This window comes from Artemia sp. Qi Xiang Cuo, chromosome 2 (assembly GCF_049724085.1).
Source record: "Artemia sp. Qi Xiang Cuo chromosome 2, ASM4972408v1, whole genome shotgun sequence".
Lineage (NCBI taxonomy): Eukaryota > Metazoa > Arthropoda > Branchiopoda > Anostraca > Artemiidae > Artemia > Artemia sp. Qi Xiang Cuo.
In genome coordinates, this window is record NC_142795.1 from 75,429,171 (window position 1) to 75,443,735 (window position 14,565).

A 14,565-nucleotide genomic window follows, 5' to 3' on the forward strand; every position below is an offset into this window, starting at 1 on the left:
CTTACTTCAGTAACTGATAGCGACTAAACAATAACTACGACCGTTCGTACTTTACCATTTTCACTGCAGAGTTTTGTAAGTTATAATGTCCGAACGACGAAAGTACATGCCTTTAGTATATACTTTAGTAAGATGGAATAACAAAGGAAAGTATTGCTTTGGTATATTTTCATCATTTCGTTCATATAATTGAGAAAAATAGACATTACGTTACTAAAGCTTTTCAGACCTTATATTACCTAACTCCTAGTAACGCAATAGTGTTGTTACTTCCGGGTACCAAAATGCAGTCTTCATTGACAGATTCTGGCACCATGCTTTGGATTTCGGACCAATGAAGACCGATAAATTATTGACAGCTCTGTCAGGAAATGGCTGGTTTTTAATCTTCCAGACTCACAATCCTGGCACCAGAATCTATCAATGAAGAGTGGGCTAAAAGTAAACTGTAGTTAGAAGGTCTGAACCAGCTCTAAATATTGTCACAGGTTTTGGATGAATTTCAGAGGTTTTCGGTACTTTTCACAGGTTTTGAGAATTCGTTCCACAATATAGCCTGTAAAGAAGAAACTAAAACAAATACAAGAAGAAGTCGATAAAAATGGATAGAAGTGATGGACAAATTTTAAATGAAACTTGAGAAGAAGGATTTGCAACTAGACTATATTGACAAGTCAACTAACCCCGATTTATAGCTTTCTCAGGCTTCTGAAAGCTTTTAGTTCCATTGAAAAATGTCAGTAAGAAGTATGATGAACAATCAAGTTATTTTGGATGGATGTGCTACTAATGCATCATTGAATGACGTTGTTTTAGTTGTTGAAAAAACTCCTGCACTTGGTGCATATTTAGCTGAATTAAAATCAAGCTATTTGATCCCATCTCTTGAGTAAGTAGCCTAGGATATTCTCATGGTCATGCTACCAAAAATTTTACCTTTCTGTCAAAGAATTTAGCAGGCCTAGTTAAAATATAAACTTCTAACTAGGAACTGGAATTAGGAAATTTAAATATTTTCGAATTTCAAGGGGTGGGTTTTCTTAAGCACTAAACTTGGCAATAAAATCATAATAGAAAACACAAGAATTGTCAGAAAAGCATCAAGTGACAGGTTAATTCTCTTCTTCAAAATTGTCTGAAAATGATTTAAATTACACATCACATCAATCAACAAAATTTAATGAAAGTAAAAAAATAATGAATGAACTGGGTAAGGTCTAGCCTATATTAACAGACTATTCAAGTAGCTAAGAAATAAACACCACTTTAGTCAGAATGGTAGGCTAAAGTTCTACAAAATCATATTATTGAGTTAGCCTAGGACAAAAGTGAATACACCATTCAATGCCTTTTTTATGCTGATTACGAATATAATAATCATTTCTATCAGAAATGAATTTGTGCCCCCCTATATATGCCAATTCAGGGTTGGGTTAGGTAGGCCTATATATAGGGGGGGCGGAAATTCATTTCCGATAGAAATGATTATTATATTTGTTATCAGCATAAAAAAAGGCATCAAATGGTGTATTCACTTTATTTCTAACTCAATATGATTTTGTAGAACTTTACCATCAGAATTGCACCCTGAATCCAAATTTGACATGCATTTCCATCAGAAGTGAACTTTACCCCCACCCCTAAATATACCAATTCCATATGAAACTATGAGAGGAAAGGGAATAATAAATGAAAAACAAAATTAAATAGGTGAGAAAATGAGGATTTTGTCAGCCAATGGTAAAATATGAAGACACAGAACAAGCAAATATTTAGACAAGGACCTCTGCCAAGTTGTCCTCAGTGCTAAAAAAAAAAAAAACAACAAAGAAACAAAATCTAACCTTGGTAAATTTCTAGGTGGCACTATAATTTAGCTAGGATGAAAGTGAAAATATCATTTGATGCCTTTTTTATGCTCTTTCATAATACAATAATCACTTCTGTTGCAAATTGTATCTTGAGCCCTTAAAGGGGCTTTAAAGGTATTTCATTTTTGTAACCACACAACGAAGTTATAACCTAACCTACAAAATACTTGATTTTTAATTGAAACCTTTTTCCTACTGTTTCAAGTTTTTCAAATTCCATCAACAAAAATAGCACTGAATTTTGCAATTGGAAACTTTGCTATCAATAATTCAGGGTATACATTTTCAAATTAGGGGGGGGGGTAAAGTTCAAGATAAATTTACAGTAGGCCATATAATTTAGCTAGGATGAAAGTGAAAACATTTTTTTATGCTCTTTCCTAATTCATATAAAATACCTTTGGGGCCCCTTTAAGAGCTCAAGATGCAATTTGCAACAGAAGCCACTATTTAATTATGAAAGGGCATAAAAAAAAGGCATAAAATCGTATTTTCATTTTCATCCTGGCTAAATTACTGTGCCACCTAGAAATTTACCCTAACCTTTTGAAGTGAATCTAACAAGAGCAGAATAGATACTCAGAAGGAGTAAGAATTCAACATCTTTTGCAAGTTTCTAAAACATTGAACTGACAAATAAGATTTGCATGTTTTTTAACACAATTTTAAAAAAATCTAAAACAATATTGGTCAAATGCTCCCCATATGCTTGACATAAATACATTGTAAGACCACACTGGCTATTCATGACATATGAAACCAAGAGGGGAAAGGATATAATAAATGAAAAATTGAGTCAAATAGGTGAGAAAACAAGGATTTTGTCAGCCAGTGGCAAAATATGAAGATGAAGAACAAACAAATATTTCAACAAGGACCTCCACCAAGTTGTCCTCAGTGCTAAAACAAAACAAACAACAACAAACAAACAAAATCTAAACTTTCAAAGTGAATCTAAGAAGAGCAGAATAGATACATATCTATTCTGCTCTTGCTAGATCCACTTCAAAAGGTTAGATTTTTTTTTCTTTACCACTGAGTACAACTTGGTAGAGTTCATTGTCAATCTTCATATTTTGCTATTGGCTGACAAAATCCTTGTTTTCTCACCTATTTCATTTTGGTTTTCATTTTTTTTATCCTTTCCTCTCTTGATTTAATATGTCATGCATAGCCAGTGTGGTCTTAGAATGTATTTATACCAATTCAGGGTATATATTTGCACATTAGGGGGGTGGGGGTAAAGTTTACCTCTGTAGTCAGAATTTCACCCTGAATCCAAATTTACCTTTCATTTGTGTCTAAAAGGAACTTTACACCCCCCCCCCCCCTAATGTACAAATATACACCCTGAATTGGTATATATAGGGGTAGGGGTAAAGTTCATTTTCAATGCAAATGCATATCAAATTTAGATTCAGGGTGCAATTCTGACTATGGAGGTAAGCTTATTTTCTTAGTTTATTTCTTAGCTACCTGAATAGTCTGGTAATATAAACCTTACCTAGAATAAGTTTTAAAAAAGGGATACCCACCTTTTGTGATTCAGTTAAAAACCCTTGGATACTGAAACCAAGTTGAGGTCCTCATCTTAATCTTCATCTGATTTTATTCCTTTAGCAGCTTTGGCCTCTGTAGCTCTGTAATGTGTGGGTTCTGATCCAGGGAGTTCAGATATGCAACCTGGACAAGAAAACATTAAAGTTGCTATTCAAGGAGGAGAGTTTTGAGGAAGAGGAATCTAGCAATATATTGCTTCAAATGCATACTCCTCATTCCTGACCCCATGCAGTCATGGTAAATATAGAGCAGTCCATTTTTCTGTCCTCTGAATAAAGTAAAAATACCACTTGATGACTATTTTTATGCTCTTTCCAAATACAATAATTGCTTTTGTTGCAATTCAATTTTAGCCCTTTATAGACCCTCAAAGATGATAACCTCTTTCCCTAATTTTAGGTACACTTTATGTACCTCAGTTGACATCAGTCTTGTTAAAGCTGGTTTACCCAAAGATTAAATCAACAGTTACAAAATCAAGAATCAATAAAAACATGGGAGCTCTATAATATAGGTTGTATATTTGGGTAAGGTTAGGGTAAAAATTGAATTTGCAACAAAAGTGATTATTATATCTGAAAAATGCATAAAAAAGGCATTGAGTAGTATGTTCACTTTAGTTGTAGGTCAGAAATGTGGACTGCTCCATATTTTTCCTGCTTTTTTTTCATTGTACCATAGCTCAATGCACTTGGTATAGATGCTCACATCCTCTGTGGCAAATAATTTTTTCAAGTGAGCATAGTCAAGCTCATACTGATTGGAATATCTTCACCTGCAATCACTTATAATTGTTGAACCCAGCCTTAAATATCTCTGGATGAGAGGGATTAGCACTTTTCTGGGAAATATTCAATGCCAGGAGTCCTTTTGAAGTAAACCCATAGAACATTCTGAAAACTACTTTAAAACAATCAAAAATACTTACTTACCTTATTCCTTAAAATTGCTTTGCTTTATCCTCCCTTACCTCTGATAGATAAATATATAGCCCACCTTATATTATCTTAAATTACAGATTGGAGCAATCTACGGGTTTCTCCTTGTAGAGCTCCAGAGTTGGTGATTTGAGTTGTATTCAGGATTCTTTAATGACCAGCTGCACTATGCTGATCCATAGCTTCCCAGCTGAGTTTACACTCCCTGGAGGACCACTGAGCATCCAGTCTTCATTTGAAGATGTCCAAAGACTCAGTGGTAGCAGTTTCTTCAGAGAGTTTACTCTAACTGTTGACAATTCTTGAGGAAAAGAATTGAACTGAGTTGTTGTATTCAGGATTCTTTAATGACCAGCTGCACTATGCTGATCCATAGCTTCCCAGCTGAGTTTACACTCCCTGGAGGACCACTGAGCATCCAGTCTTCATTTGAAGATGTCCAAAGACTCAGTGGTAGCAGTTTCTTCAGAGAGTTTACTCTAACTGTTGACAATTCTTGAGGAAAAGAATTGAACACAGACTTTGGACAGGGTAGGCTGCTTAATAAGTTTCAGGTGATGACATCTAGTTCTTGAGTTAGGACCAACAGTGGGAAATAATACTGGGAGTGTATTAGCCCTCATTAACTTGTATGTTAAAATGGCATCACCTCTATTTCTCCTGTATGCATTTGTTGAGAGTTTCAGCATTGCTAGTCTTGCAGGGTAGGAAAGTTCCTGCATGTCAGATATAACTTTGGTGGCATGTCTCTGCACATCTTCCAACACTTATGTCTTTTTTAAGATAAGGGGAGACATTGCAACTTCAAGTTTAAGCTGCACAAGTCCTTTATATAAAAGACTGATGACTTTAGGGGAACAAATTGAACAAGTATGCTTAATCATCCCCATGGTTGAACTAGTACCAGCAGCAGACTTCTTAACATGAGTGTTGAGTTTCAATTCATTATCAATAGGAATTCCAAGATCTTGCTCAGAATTTACAGAGGAATATTGGTGACCTGAGAAATAATAAGAGCAACAAGGGTTCATTTTGCCAAAGTGAATGACATGGCACTTGACAACACTAGATTTAAGAAGCCAATCCTCAGTCCATTTACCAAGCAATCCAAGATTATTTTGTAGAAGGGCATGATCTTCACAGGACAAGGCTGGTCCAAGGAGCTTCAGGTTGTCATCATATAGTGTTAGTTTACTGCTGGCTGTATAAGGAGCAGCATTGATAAAGATAATAAAATTAGTGTCAAAAAGCAAGAAAAAGGTTAACACTTTTGTAAAACATAATGAAAACATATAACATAGGCTATATATTCAGGAATAAGGGGGATATGAGGTTAAAGTGAAATAGTGTGCCCTTAGGAATGAAATAAGTAATCATTCATGATTCTTGTAATGTAGATTTAAGCTTTCTTTCAAATGGTACCCTGGTCTTAAGTATTGCCTTTTCTTCCCCTTCTCAGAATTAAAACAAGAAGGCTGTTGAAACAGCAAAGGGTTTGCCCTTTATTAGGTAGCCACAATGTGTGAGATTGCACTGCAGTAGTACAGCCTTGTTATTTTTGTTACTTTCCTATTTGCTTCTTTTAATGAATGATAAGCACAAACAAATAAATGAAATATTAGGATATTACCCTTCTCCTCCACAGCCAGACTGGAAGACTCCTGGAGGCAAAATACAAGAAAAAGTAGTGACTAGGACCTGTGCAGTCCCTGTGCCTATGTTCTGAATGCCTCTGAATAGTCGCTTTTTTGGAATAGAAAAATGCACAAAAGTCACTTTTCTTGCACATCTTGTTGTGGCCAACCCCTGTGTTTTGTTATGTTGTTTTGCAACAACTGGTATCTGCTTTCTATGTTTGTCTGAATTGAGAAATAGATTGGATATTGGTACTTGGTTCTTTCAAATGTCCATAAATATTTCTTGCATACTATGTATATACCCTCATGTCCAAGTAAAATTATGTAATGTAATAACCAGGTATTGTTATGTTGTGACTTACGTAATACCACAAAATTGTCTAATGACCAGGTATCCTAATTATGTAATGTCCCAATATAAAAAAAGGTTATCTTTTAACTGTACTGGTGCTGTATTTCACAACATCAAGGTTATCAACACAATTGATTAAAATGATTATGGATTTAAAAACTTGTCCATAAACTGTATGCAAATCAATGACCATTTTCCAAGAGATGAAAATTGTCTGTCCATTTGGACTTGTTTGTTTGTGCTTGACTTGCTCAACAAAAATATGTTTCTGTTCTTGTCTACTGCAGATATGAATCTTATCTTGTTTAGGTGGAGAAAACCCTCTTTATGTGCTCTATATTGAGACTAGAGTAGAGCTCAACTTGTGTATGTACATAATTAATAAATTTTAAAGAAACGCATGAAATCTTTAACTTTTGAGATAGAAAATGATAGTTTTACTTCAATAAAAAGTATCTGTAATAAAGCATTTTGTGGCTCTACCTCCATTGAAAGCATTGGTCTTTCAGTTTTTGCTTTCATGTACTTAGAGGAACAACTTAAAATCACAGTAGCTTTCATTAAAAAACAAAAAAAAAGTAAACCAGGTGATTTGAATTGGTGACAGCAAGGATGAATCCATTTTTGATTTTCTACCTCATTTGAGAAGCTTGTTGAGATGGATTTGTGGTTTCTTGTACATTGAGCTTAATTTAAGGAATCCATGTTTTGTTTGACAAAATGGTTGTTTTAGTAAAGTTGAGAGATGAATATGAGATCAATATTTTTAACATATATCTACTGTTTTAGTGTTTTCTGTTTTTTTTCTCTTTTATTTGATAAGCGTTTTTGGCTCTATTAAAGCTAGTGACAGTATTTCGAAAATAAGTATTATCTTATACTATCTCAACTGCCATCCTCTTGAAAATAGGGCTGATATTAATCTCTTGTGGGAGTAGGCTTGTCTGATTCAATCCTACCAAACTATGACATTTATATGTAGCAGGACAAATAAGAAAATATTGATATCTGTCATAAATTTTGGTATTTCAAATTCATTTGATACACTTTTTGTTGTAGTTAATCAATTGACATAACAAAAAGTATTTTAAAATCTGCTTGTATTTTACAGATTTTTTAATGGTGGATCATATGATGAAAAGGACTATGGTTCCCTGTCAAGTAGCTCAACATATTCATTGGTTACATACTCAGCTGCAGATCAGATTCAGAAGCTATTATATGAGTGTCATGGTCCTTTCACCTCTCCGTTTAAGCTAATGGTAGCTTTAGATAAACTACAGTAAGTAAAAAAAAGCAACTGTCTTTTGAATATCCCCAATTCAAACTGGAGCCAACTTAACAGTTATTGTCAATGTTATTTGCTTTACTCTGAATAGAAATATGATGGCTTTTCCAACTTTTTCTTTTTGTTTTTAAAGATGTAAAGTGAAAACCAGCCTAGAGCTGTTTAATGCTTGTTTTCAATGATGATGATTGTGGCTACGGAATAATAAAGCAAGAAAAAATGAGACTAAATATCATTAGTATTTCAAATCAGATTTTAGCAGAATGTGGTGTTTCCAATTGAATGAGAATATTGAATCCTTATGTAAACTGCTATTTGAAAACCAAGAAAAAGACATGTGGGCTGTTTAACTCTTAGTCTGCACAGGCTGCAATTTGCAGAAGAAAAATCGTTAAATGTTGTGATTTGTGTCAAAGATTATGGGCTGTTTAACTCTTAGTCTGCATAGGCTGCAGTTTGCAGAAACATATCATTTCAACCAAACATATATTTTGCTCAATTAAGATGTATAAAAATGCTTGTGAAAGGCAGGTCTGATGCAAAAAAAAAAAAAAAATGGAAATGCGGAAAAAGATCTTGCAATTTCCTATGACCAGGAGTTTTATGCAATTGTGCCTGGTAAAATATACATATAAAAAACTAATTAAGATGCATCCGGGATTGATCTTCTAAGAAACACAAGAATCCAGTAATTCTATTGATGGGGTTAAAACTCTTTATTCAAGGGTTCCCAGACATATTGCACAGGTGGTGAGTTAAAATATGAAGTTATGACTTCCTGTCTCACTTGGGGACGACTTACTTTTTGTTTGGACACAGATAGATGACCAAAAATCAGAATCTCTGGCAATGATCACCTTACCTCTGTAATATATACCCTGGCTGTTCTAACATTTATTTCATTATAGCCATAGAAAATGGAATCAAAGAACATTTTCGTAAAGCCCTGTTGTTTGATATATAGTCCAACTAGTACCCGTAACTGTCCATAGACAATTTTTAGGGAAAATATCTTATATAACTCAGTCTTAGTTTTGAGATTTGTCTCCCTATTCTTCTTATTATTTTCCACCTGTTAAAAAAACATCATGCTATTTGACTATTTTACTCTTTACATCTTTGCAGCATCCCCAGTATTACACCATCACCAGTATTATTACCCAACACTGGTGGATCCAGGGGGAGGGGGCAAGATTTTTTCTGGCACCCTCTTTCCCTGTTTTTTTTTTTCTTTTTTTCACACTTATTTTAGAATCAATTTGGTCAATTATTGGTACCTTTGTCATATCCCCCCCCCCCAAGATTCTGCTCATTGGCACCCTTGTCACATTGCCCCCCTCCTCCCCTCAAGAGTTTGCTCTAGATCTGTCCCTGCTACCCAGGCAAATGAACCTATCCACTTGAACGATTTTCTTACTCTCTAACGCCATCTCTTAACCCTCATTTATTCATAATTTAAGTAACTTAGTCTTCTTACCATCAATTTTCAAACCTATTCTTGTGTTCTTCTGATAATAGGATGTTCAAACTGATTGACCTTATGGAAATATTCATTAAAAGAAGCTTAGATAATTTCAGAGACCACAGTGCCTTTCCATGACAATAAGTAAAAGTTCAAATAGGGCTAAAATCCTTTTAATAGACAGTGTTTCACAAACAGTGATAACAGTGATTTAATAGACCGTCATCAGTAGTAAAACTGAATTAAAACAATTTAAAACAATAGTTTTTATACGAAATCAAGTAAAACTAAATATTGTTTAATTCTTTAATTCTTTTCAAAGCAAAGGCAGAAGCTAGCCTCTTTGACCTTCTTGGATTCGGTTCGTTAGCGTGGACAGAGCGTGGACACTTGGACAGAGGTCAACTACATTGGGTGAATTGAACTTTACTCTGTTAGATTTTAATAAATTATCGTAGACAGAGTTCAGCCCAAATTCACCCATGTCACGATTCAAAGCTACATTCTTGAACAAGATTTTCTTTATTTCAAAAGTTTCACGAACATTTTTCCTTTAAACTCCAGTCCCTAGAAATCAAAGAGACATAATCAAACAAAATAAAATGGTCTGGAAAATTGAAAATATGTTCTGAAAGGGCTGAAGTAAAATCTTCAGACTTAGAATCTTGCTTTAAAGGCGAACTTTATGCTGTAATAATCTCATTTCCAAATTCTGGTTAGTACGTACCACATATGAGCTTCCGCAAGTATGTGGGATCTGATAGACCCCACTTTGTTGCCCCAATGAAGTTAGATCCTTCCCAGAATTTAGAAAACTACCCAAAGTATTATTACTCTTTAAAGCTACCTTTAGACCATTACTCTGTAAAATTATTTGAAGTTTTTCACTTAGCCCGGGTACATATGGCAAGGAAAAAAAAACATCCTTCACTCGAGTTATCTCCAAGACTTCCTTAGAAATCTCTAGAAACATTTTTCTTCTTTTTGGAAAAGGCTGGTTAATTAACCACTCTGGCTACATGTTACTTATTAGTATTTTTCTTAGAAAAGACAACTCCTCAAAAAATGTTGGAGAGCAAATACTAAAGATCCGGTCAGTTAAAGAAATGGTCAAACCAATTTTTACTTGGCGAGTGTGACCGGAACTATAAGACAAAAATCTATTGTTATTTGTCGGTTTTCTGCAAATTTTAAAATCCTGAATATTTTCATTTTTGAAAAGAAGAACATCAAGAAAAGGAAGTTTCTCATTCTCTTCTAATTCAACAGTAAACTTTAAATCCTCCACAAACAATTAAGATGTTCCAAAAATCCTTTTAATTCCTCCTCCCCGTAATCCCAAACTGAAATTATGTCATCCATACACCGGGCCCAAAAAATATGTTTAAAAAAATGTGAATCTAACGCAATTGTTTCAATATTTTCCACAAAAATATTAGCTAATAATGGAGATAAAGGGGCCCCCCATAGGTAAACCTTTTACTTGTTCGAAAAATTCCCCTCTGAATTGAAAAACATAAGAGAACTTATTGCACAACCTTACTAAATACATAGTTACAGAACTTCCAAATCTGTTTTGTCACTAATCAAGTCCAAATTTCTTAACAGCTTTCTATCTTGAAGAGTTTTGGCTACTTCTACATCAATATTTGTGTACATCGATACAATGTCGAAGTTTGAAAGCAAAGGACTTGAAGAAATTTCTATTTTTTTCAGTTTTTCAACCAAATTCGAAGAATTCTCAATATACGAAATTTGTGTAGACAAAAGTAGTATAAAGACTGACACTAACCACTTGCTCAAAACATTTGTTGGTGACCTTGTACTTGACATAATTGGTCGTAATGGTAGGTTAGGCTTATGAATTTTGGGAAGTCCATATAATTTAGGGCACAAGGAACTGCGTGGCAGTCATTTGTAATAAAGTTAAGGTCTAATTTTTCCTTCATCCTTGAAACACTTTAATTCATGCTTAAACTTATTTTTAAAAGAGTCTATTGGATTATACGATAGGTTCTTGTATGTTTTTTCATCATTTAGTAAACTTCTTAATTTTGATTCGTAGTCCTCGGTATTCATGACAACTAAAATGTTACTCTTATCCGCTTTTGTAATGGTAATTGAACCATCCCTTTTCAATTTTTTTTTGAATTCTTATGTCTTTGATGGTCGTACTAGGAAATCCCGGTTTTAATACAAAATTAGAAAGGGTTTTCACGGTAGAAGCTCTAACCAAGCTAACATTTTTTATTAGGTTTGCGTTTTTATGTAAAGATGTTTCTATTGAAGAGATCATATCTTCCAAGGGGACATTATCTGGTTTAAAGCAAAATTTCGGACCCTTTTCAAGCACTGATTGTTCTTGCATCGTTAAAGTTCTTGATGAAAAATTAAACACACTTGGTCCAAGAATTGACGAAGGTATTACCGCATTATTTGTTCATAATTTCGAAAACTTTTTTTGCAATCTTTCTCTGGAAAGGCGAAAGTCATGATTGAAGTGATTTTCTCCTGTTTGTTGAATAAAAAAAAAGTCATTTACACTAACCTTTTTTGATATAAGATTTTCCAGGGAAAGTTTATCTCTCACTATTAAAGCTCTTTTTCGAGTTTTATCCTTAACAATGTGATTTAAAGTCTTGAAATGTTACCTTCGTTCAAACTTTTCTTCCTTGAAAGTGCCTAAATGTAAATTGAATTTTAGTGAAGGCGGCACAATTTTCATCTTCTTACAATATAGAAGAAAATCCTGCTGGTTGATAACATTTGCATGTTTTTTCTGAGTTTTTTTCTCATATGTGGGACGTACTAACCAGAAGTTGGAAATGAGATTATTACACCATAAAGATTCTATTGCTTCGGCTTTAAAGCAGGATTCTAAGTCTGAAGATTTTACTTCAGCCCTTTCAGAACATATTTTCAGTTTTCCAGACCATTTAATTTTGTTTGATAATGTCTCTCAATGCCATTGACCTTTTTTACCTGATTGATTTCGAGGGACCGGGGTTTAAAGCAAAATTTTTGTGAAACTCTTGAAATAGAGAAAATCTTATTCAAGAATATAGCTTTGAGTCGTGACACAGGTGAATTTGGGTTGAACTCTATCTACGATAATTTATTAAACTCTGATAAGAGTAAAGTTCAATTCACCCAATGTAGTTGACCTCTGTCCAAGTGTTATATTATTGAACGCTAATGAACCGAATCCAAGAAGGTCAAAGAGGCAAGCTTCCGCCTTTGCTTTGAAAAGAACTGGATAATTAAAACAATATGTAGTTTTATTTGATTTTGTATATAAACCATTGCTTTAAATTGTTTTAGTTTATTTTTACTACTGATGACGGTCACTGCGTATGTGACTGAAATATCTGGTATTTTTTGTGAATTTCTATCACTGTTTGTGAAACACTGTCTATTAAAAGGATTTTACCCCTATCTGAATTTTTATTTATCGTAAAAGAAGTTTGTTTTGCAATATTATACAATTAATTATTAAGTTACTGTATAGTTATTAAGTGCGATGCAGAAGAAGTTAACGTTTAGGGTAAATCTTAGGTTTTTAGATTCATCACAGAAATATGTGTTAGCAGTCTGAGTAATTCTTAATTATTTCCTATTTTATAAATCTATAGGTCCTGTCAAACACTTGAATATTGGTTTAATTGGAATTTAGGACTACCAGTACCACTGACAATGAACTGTTACCCAGCAAACCTTTCAAAATTTAAGTAAAAATTTATGTTTCAATTCAAGTCCTAAGCTGCTAGGTTGTTGAGCAGAACACATGTTAGGTAAAATTAAATGTATACAAACATCCCTATTGTAGACATAGATATATTTATTAGACGCTCGAGTTAGCACAAAGAAGCACTAAAACTGAGCTGTTTACAAGGTACATACAAATTGCACAAACACGAATTACAATAACGTTATGCTATTAAACAGACCCGTGATAAAAGGAACAAAGAATGCTGATTACGTATTGTGCGGCAGTAAACTGATTTTAACTTGTTCTGTCTCCTTGTGAGTGTGTTCAGGGGGAGGATACACCCGTCTTTTGAGCTTCTTAGAATGTATTGTCCAAATTTGATTATGGGATTTTGGTGGGGTTGTTGAGTGACTCAAGTCCCAGTAATTCAAGGGCCTTTTCGTATGCGTTCAGGTCAGGAGGGGAGGGTGTGTGCCTTTATGGTACTAGATGCTATAGTAATTAGTGTTTACACTAAAATTAAATATTAAATCATTATTAGATACCTGTTCTTTTTTATTGCCCCGAAAATTCCGACTAAACAGGCCAGCAAGGTCTCCACAGGCTGCTTTTTGTATGTCTATTGTTTTTTGTGAAGTAGGGGGAAGAGGTTAAAATAATGTAGTGTCTGTCCACAATTTTTAATTCGGTATATCTTCTCTGCACTATCTCCTTCACCCTCCTCCTTCCAACATGTGCTGGTAAAATTTGAAGCAACATTGGCCAATTTATTTCTATTGCAGGCTAATTTTACTTTAACATTTACTGCAGATGGAAACAAGTCATTTGAACGAAAATTATGTGACATTTTTGTGGGATTTGAGTAAAGGGGCACTTACTTGTCCATTTTCTAAACATATGCTTGATCTTTATGTTCTTAAATTCTAGATTTCAGGAAGGCGCTGGAGAGTTTTGTTCTAATATTACTGAAGGCTTGGCCGCATCTTTATTATGCTTTGAACATCTAGCTACGTTACGAGAACCAGGTTTGCTTCCTAATAAACATTGTGTTTTGGTTTGTAATTCACCTGGCTATAACATGCCAGTGCTTGATGTACCTGGATTTCAAGACTTTACTATTGACCAGCTAACAACATCTATGATTGAGGTATTCTTTGCTTCCTTTTAATATTTTTGTTTTATAACTGTTGGTTTAGCCTATTGACCTTGATGTTGCCTATTTAGCCTTCTTATGCTATTGACAAGAGAGAGAGAGAGAGAGAGAGAGAGAGAGAGAGAGAGAGAGAGAGAGAGAGAGAGAGAGAGAGAGAGAGAGAGAGAGAGAGAGAGAGAGAGAGAGAGAGAGAGAGAGAGAGAGAGAGAGAGAGAGAGAGAGAGAATGCTGATAAAATAATTGTATAGTATAGTTTGGATCATCATATTGCTCCCCTTTTCCTTCGTACCGTGTTTTTCTCTTTCGAATTTTAGAAACATTAAACATTTAAGTAAGTTTAGATCCTTCCCCACGAAAAAGTGTATTTAAATATGATTCTGGATCGGTTACTACTACTACTAACATTTTATCGCAGCACCAAGCCGCCTGAGGCGAACACAGCTACGCACGCTCGTCTTCCATCCCAATCTGTTTAAAATCTCCCTCTGAACAGCCACTCAACAAGTTCCTATTTCCCTTAAATCTTTCTTATTGACTACCTGCTTTCCGTTTATCCCTGGGGGTTGACCGAAAAGGACAATCTTCGGCAATATGT

The 14,565-nt window shown here is 34.4% G+C and overlaps 1 protein-coding gene across 3 annotated transcripts in view; it reads left to right on the plus strand.

Moving 5' to 3' along the window:
* Positions 1–442: 442 nt before the first annotated feature.
* Positions 443–14,565, plus strand: part of MED25 (Mediator complex subunit 25) — a 101,707-nt gene continuing 87,584 nt past the window's right edge. Inside the window, exons 1-3 of one of the 3 annotated variants that reach the window (XM_089103246.1) lie at positions 443–889; positions 7,470–7,640; positions 13,745–13,964. In XM_089103246.1, coding sequence (XP_088959372.1) covers positions 735–889; positions 7,470–7,640; positions 13,745–13,964 — 546 coding nt within the window. In that variant the 5' untranslated portion in view covers positions 443–734. The remainder of the gene's footprint in view (positions 890–7,469; positions 7,641–13,744; positions 13,965–14,565) is intronic. The other 2 variants (XM_089103239.1, XM_089103243.1) reach the window with 2 other exon arrangements.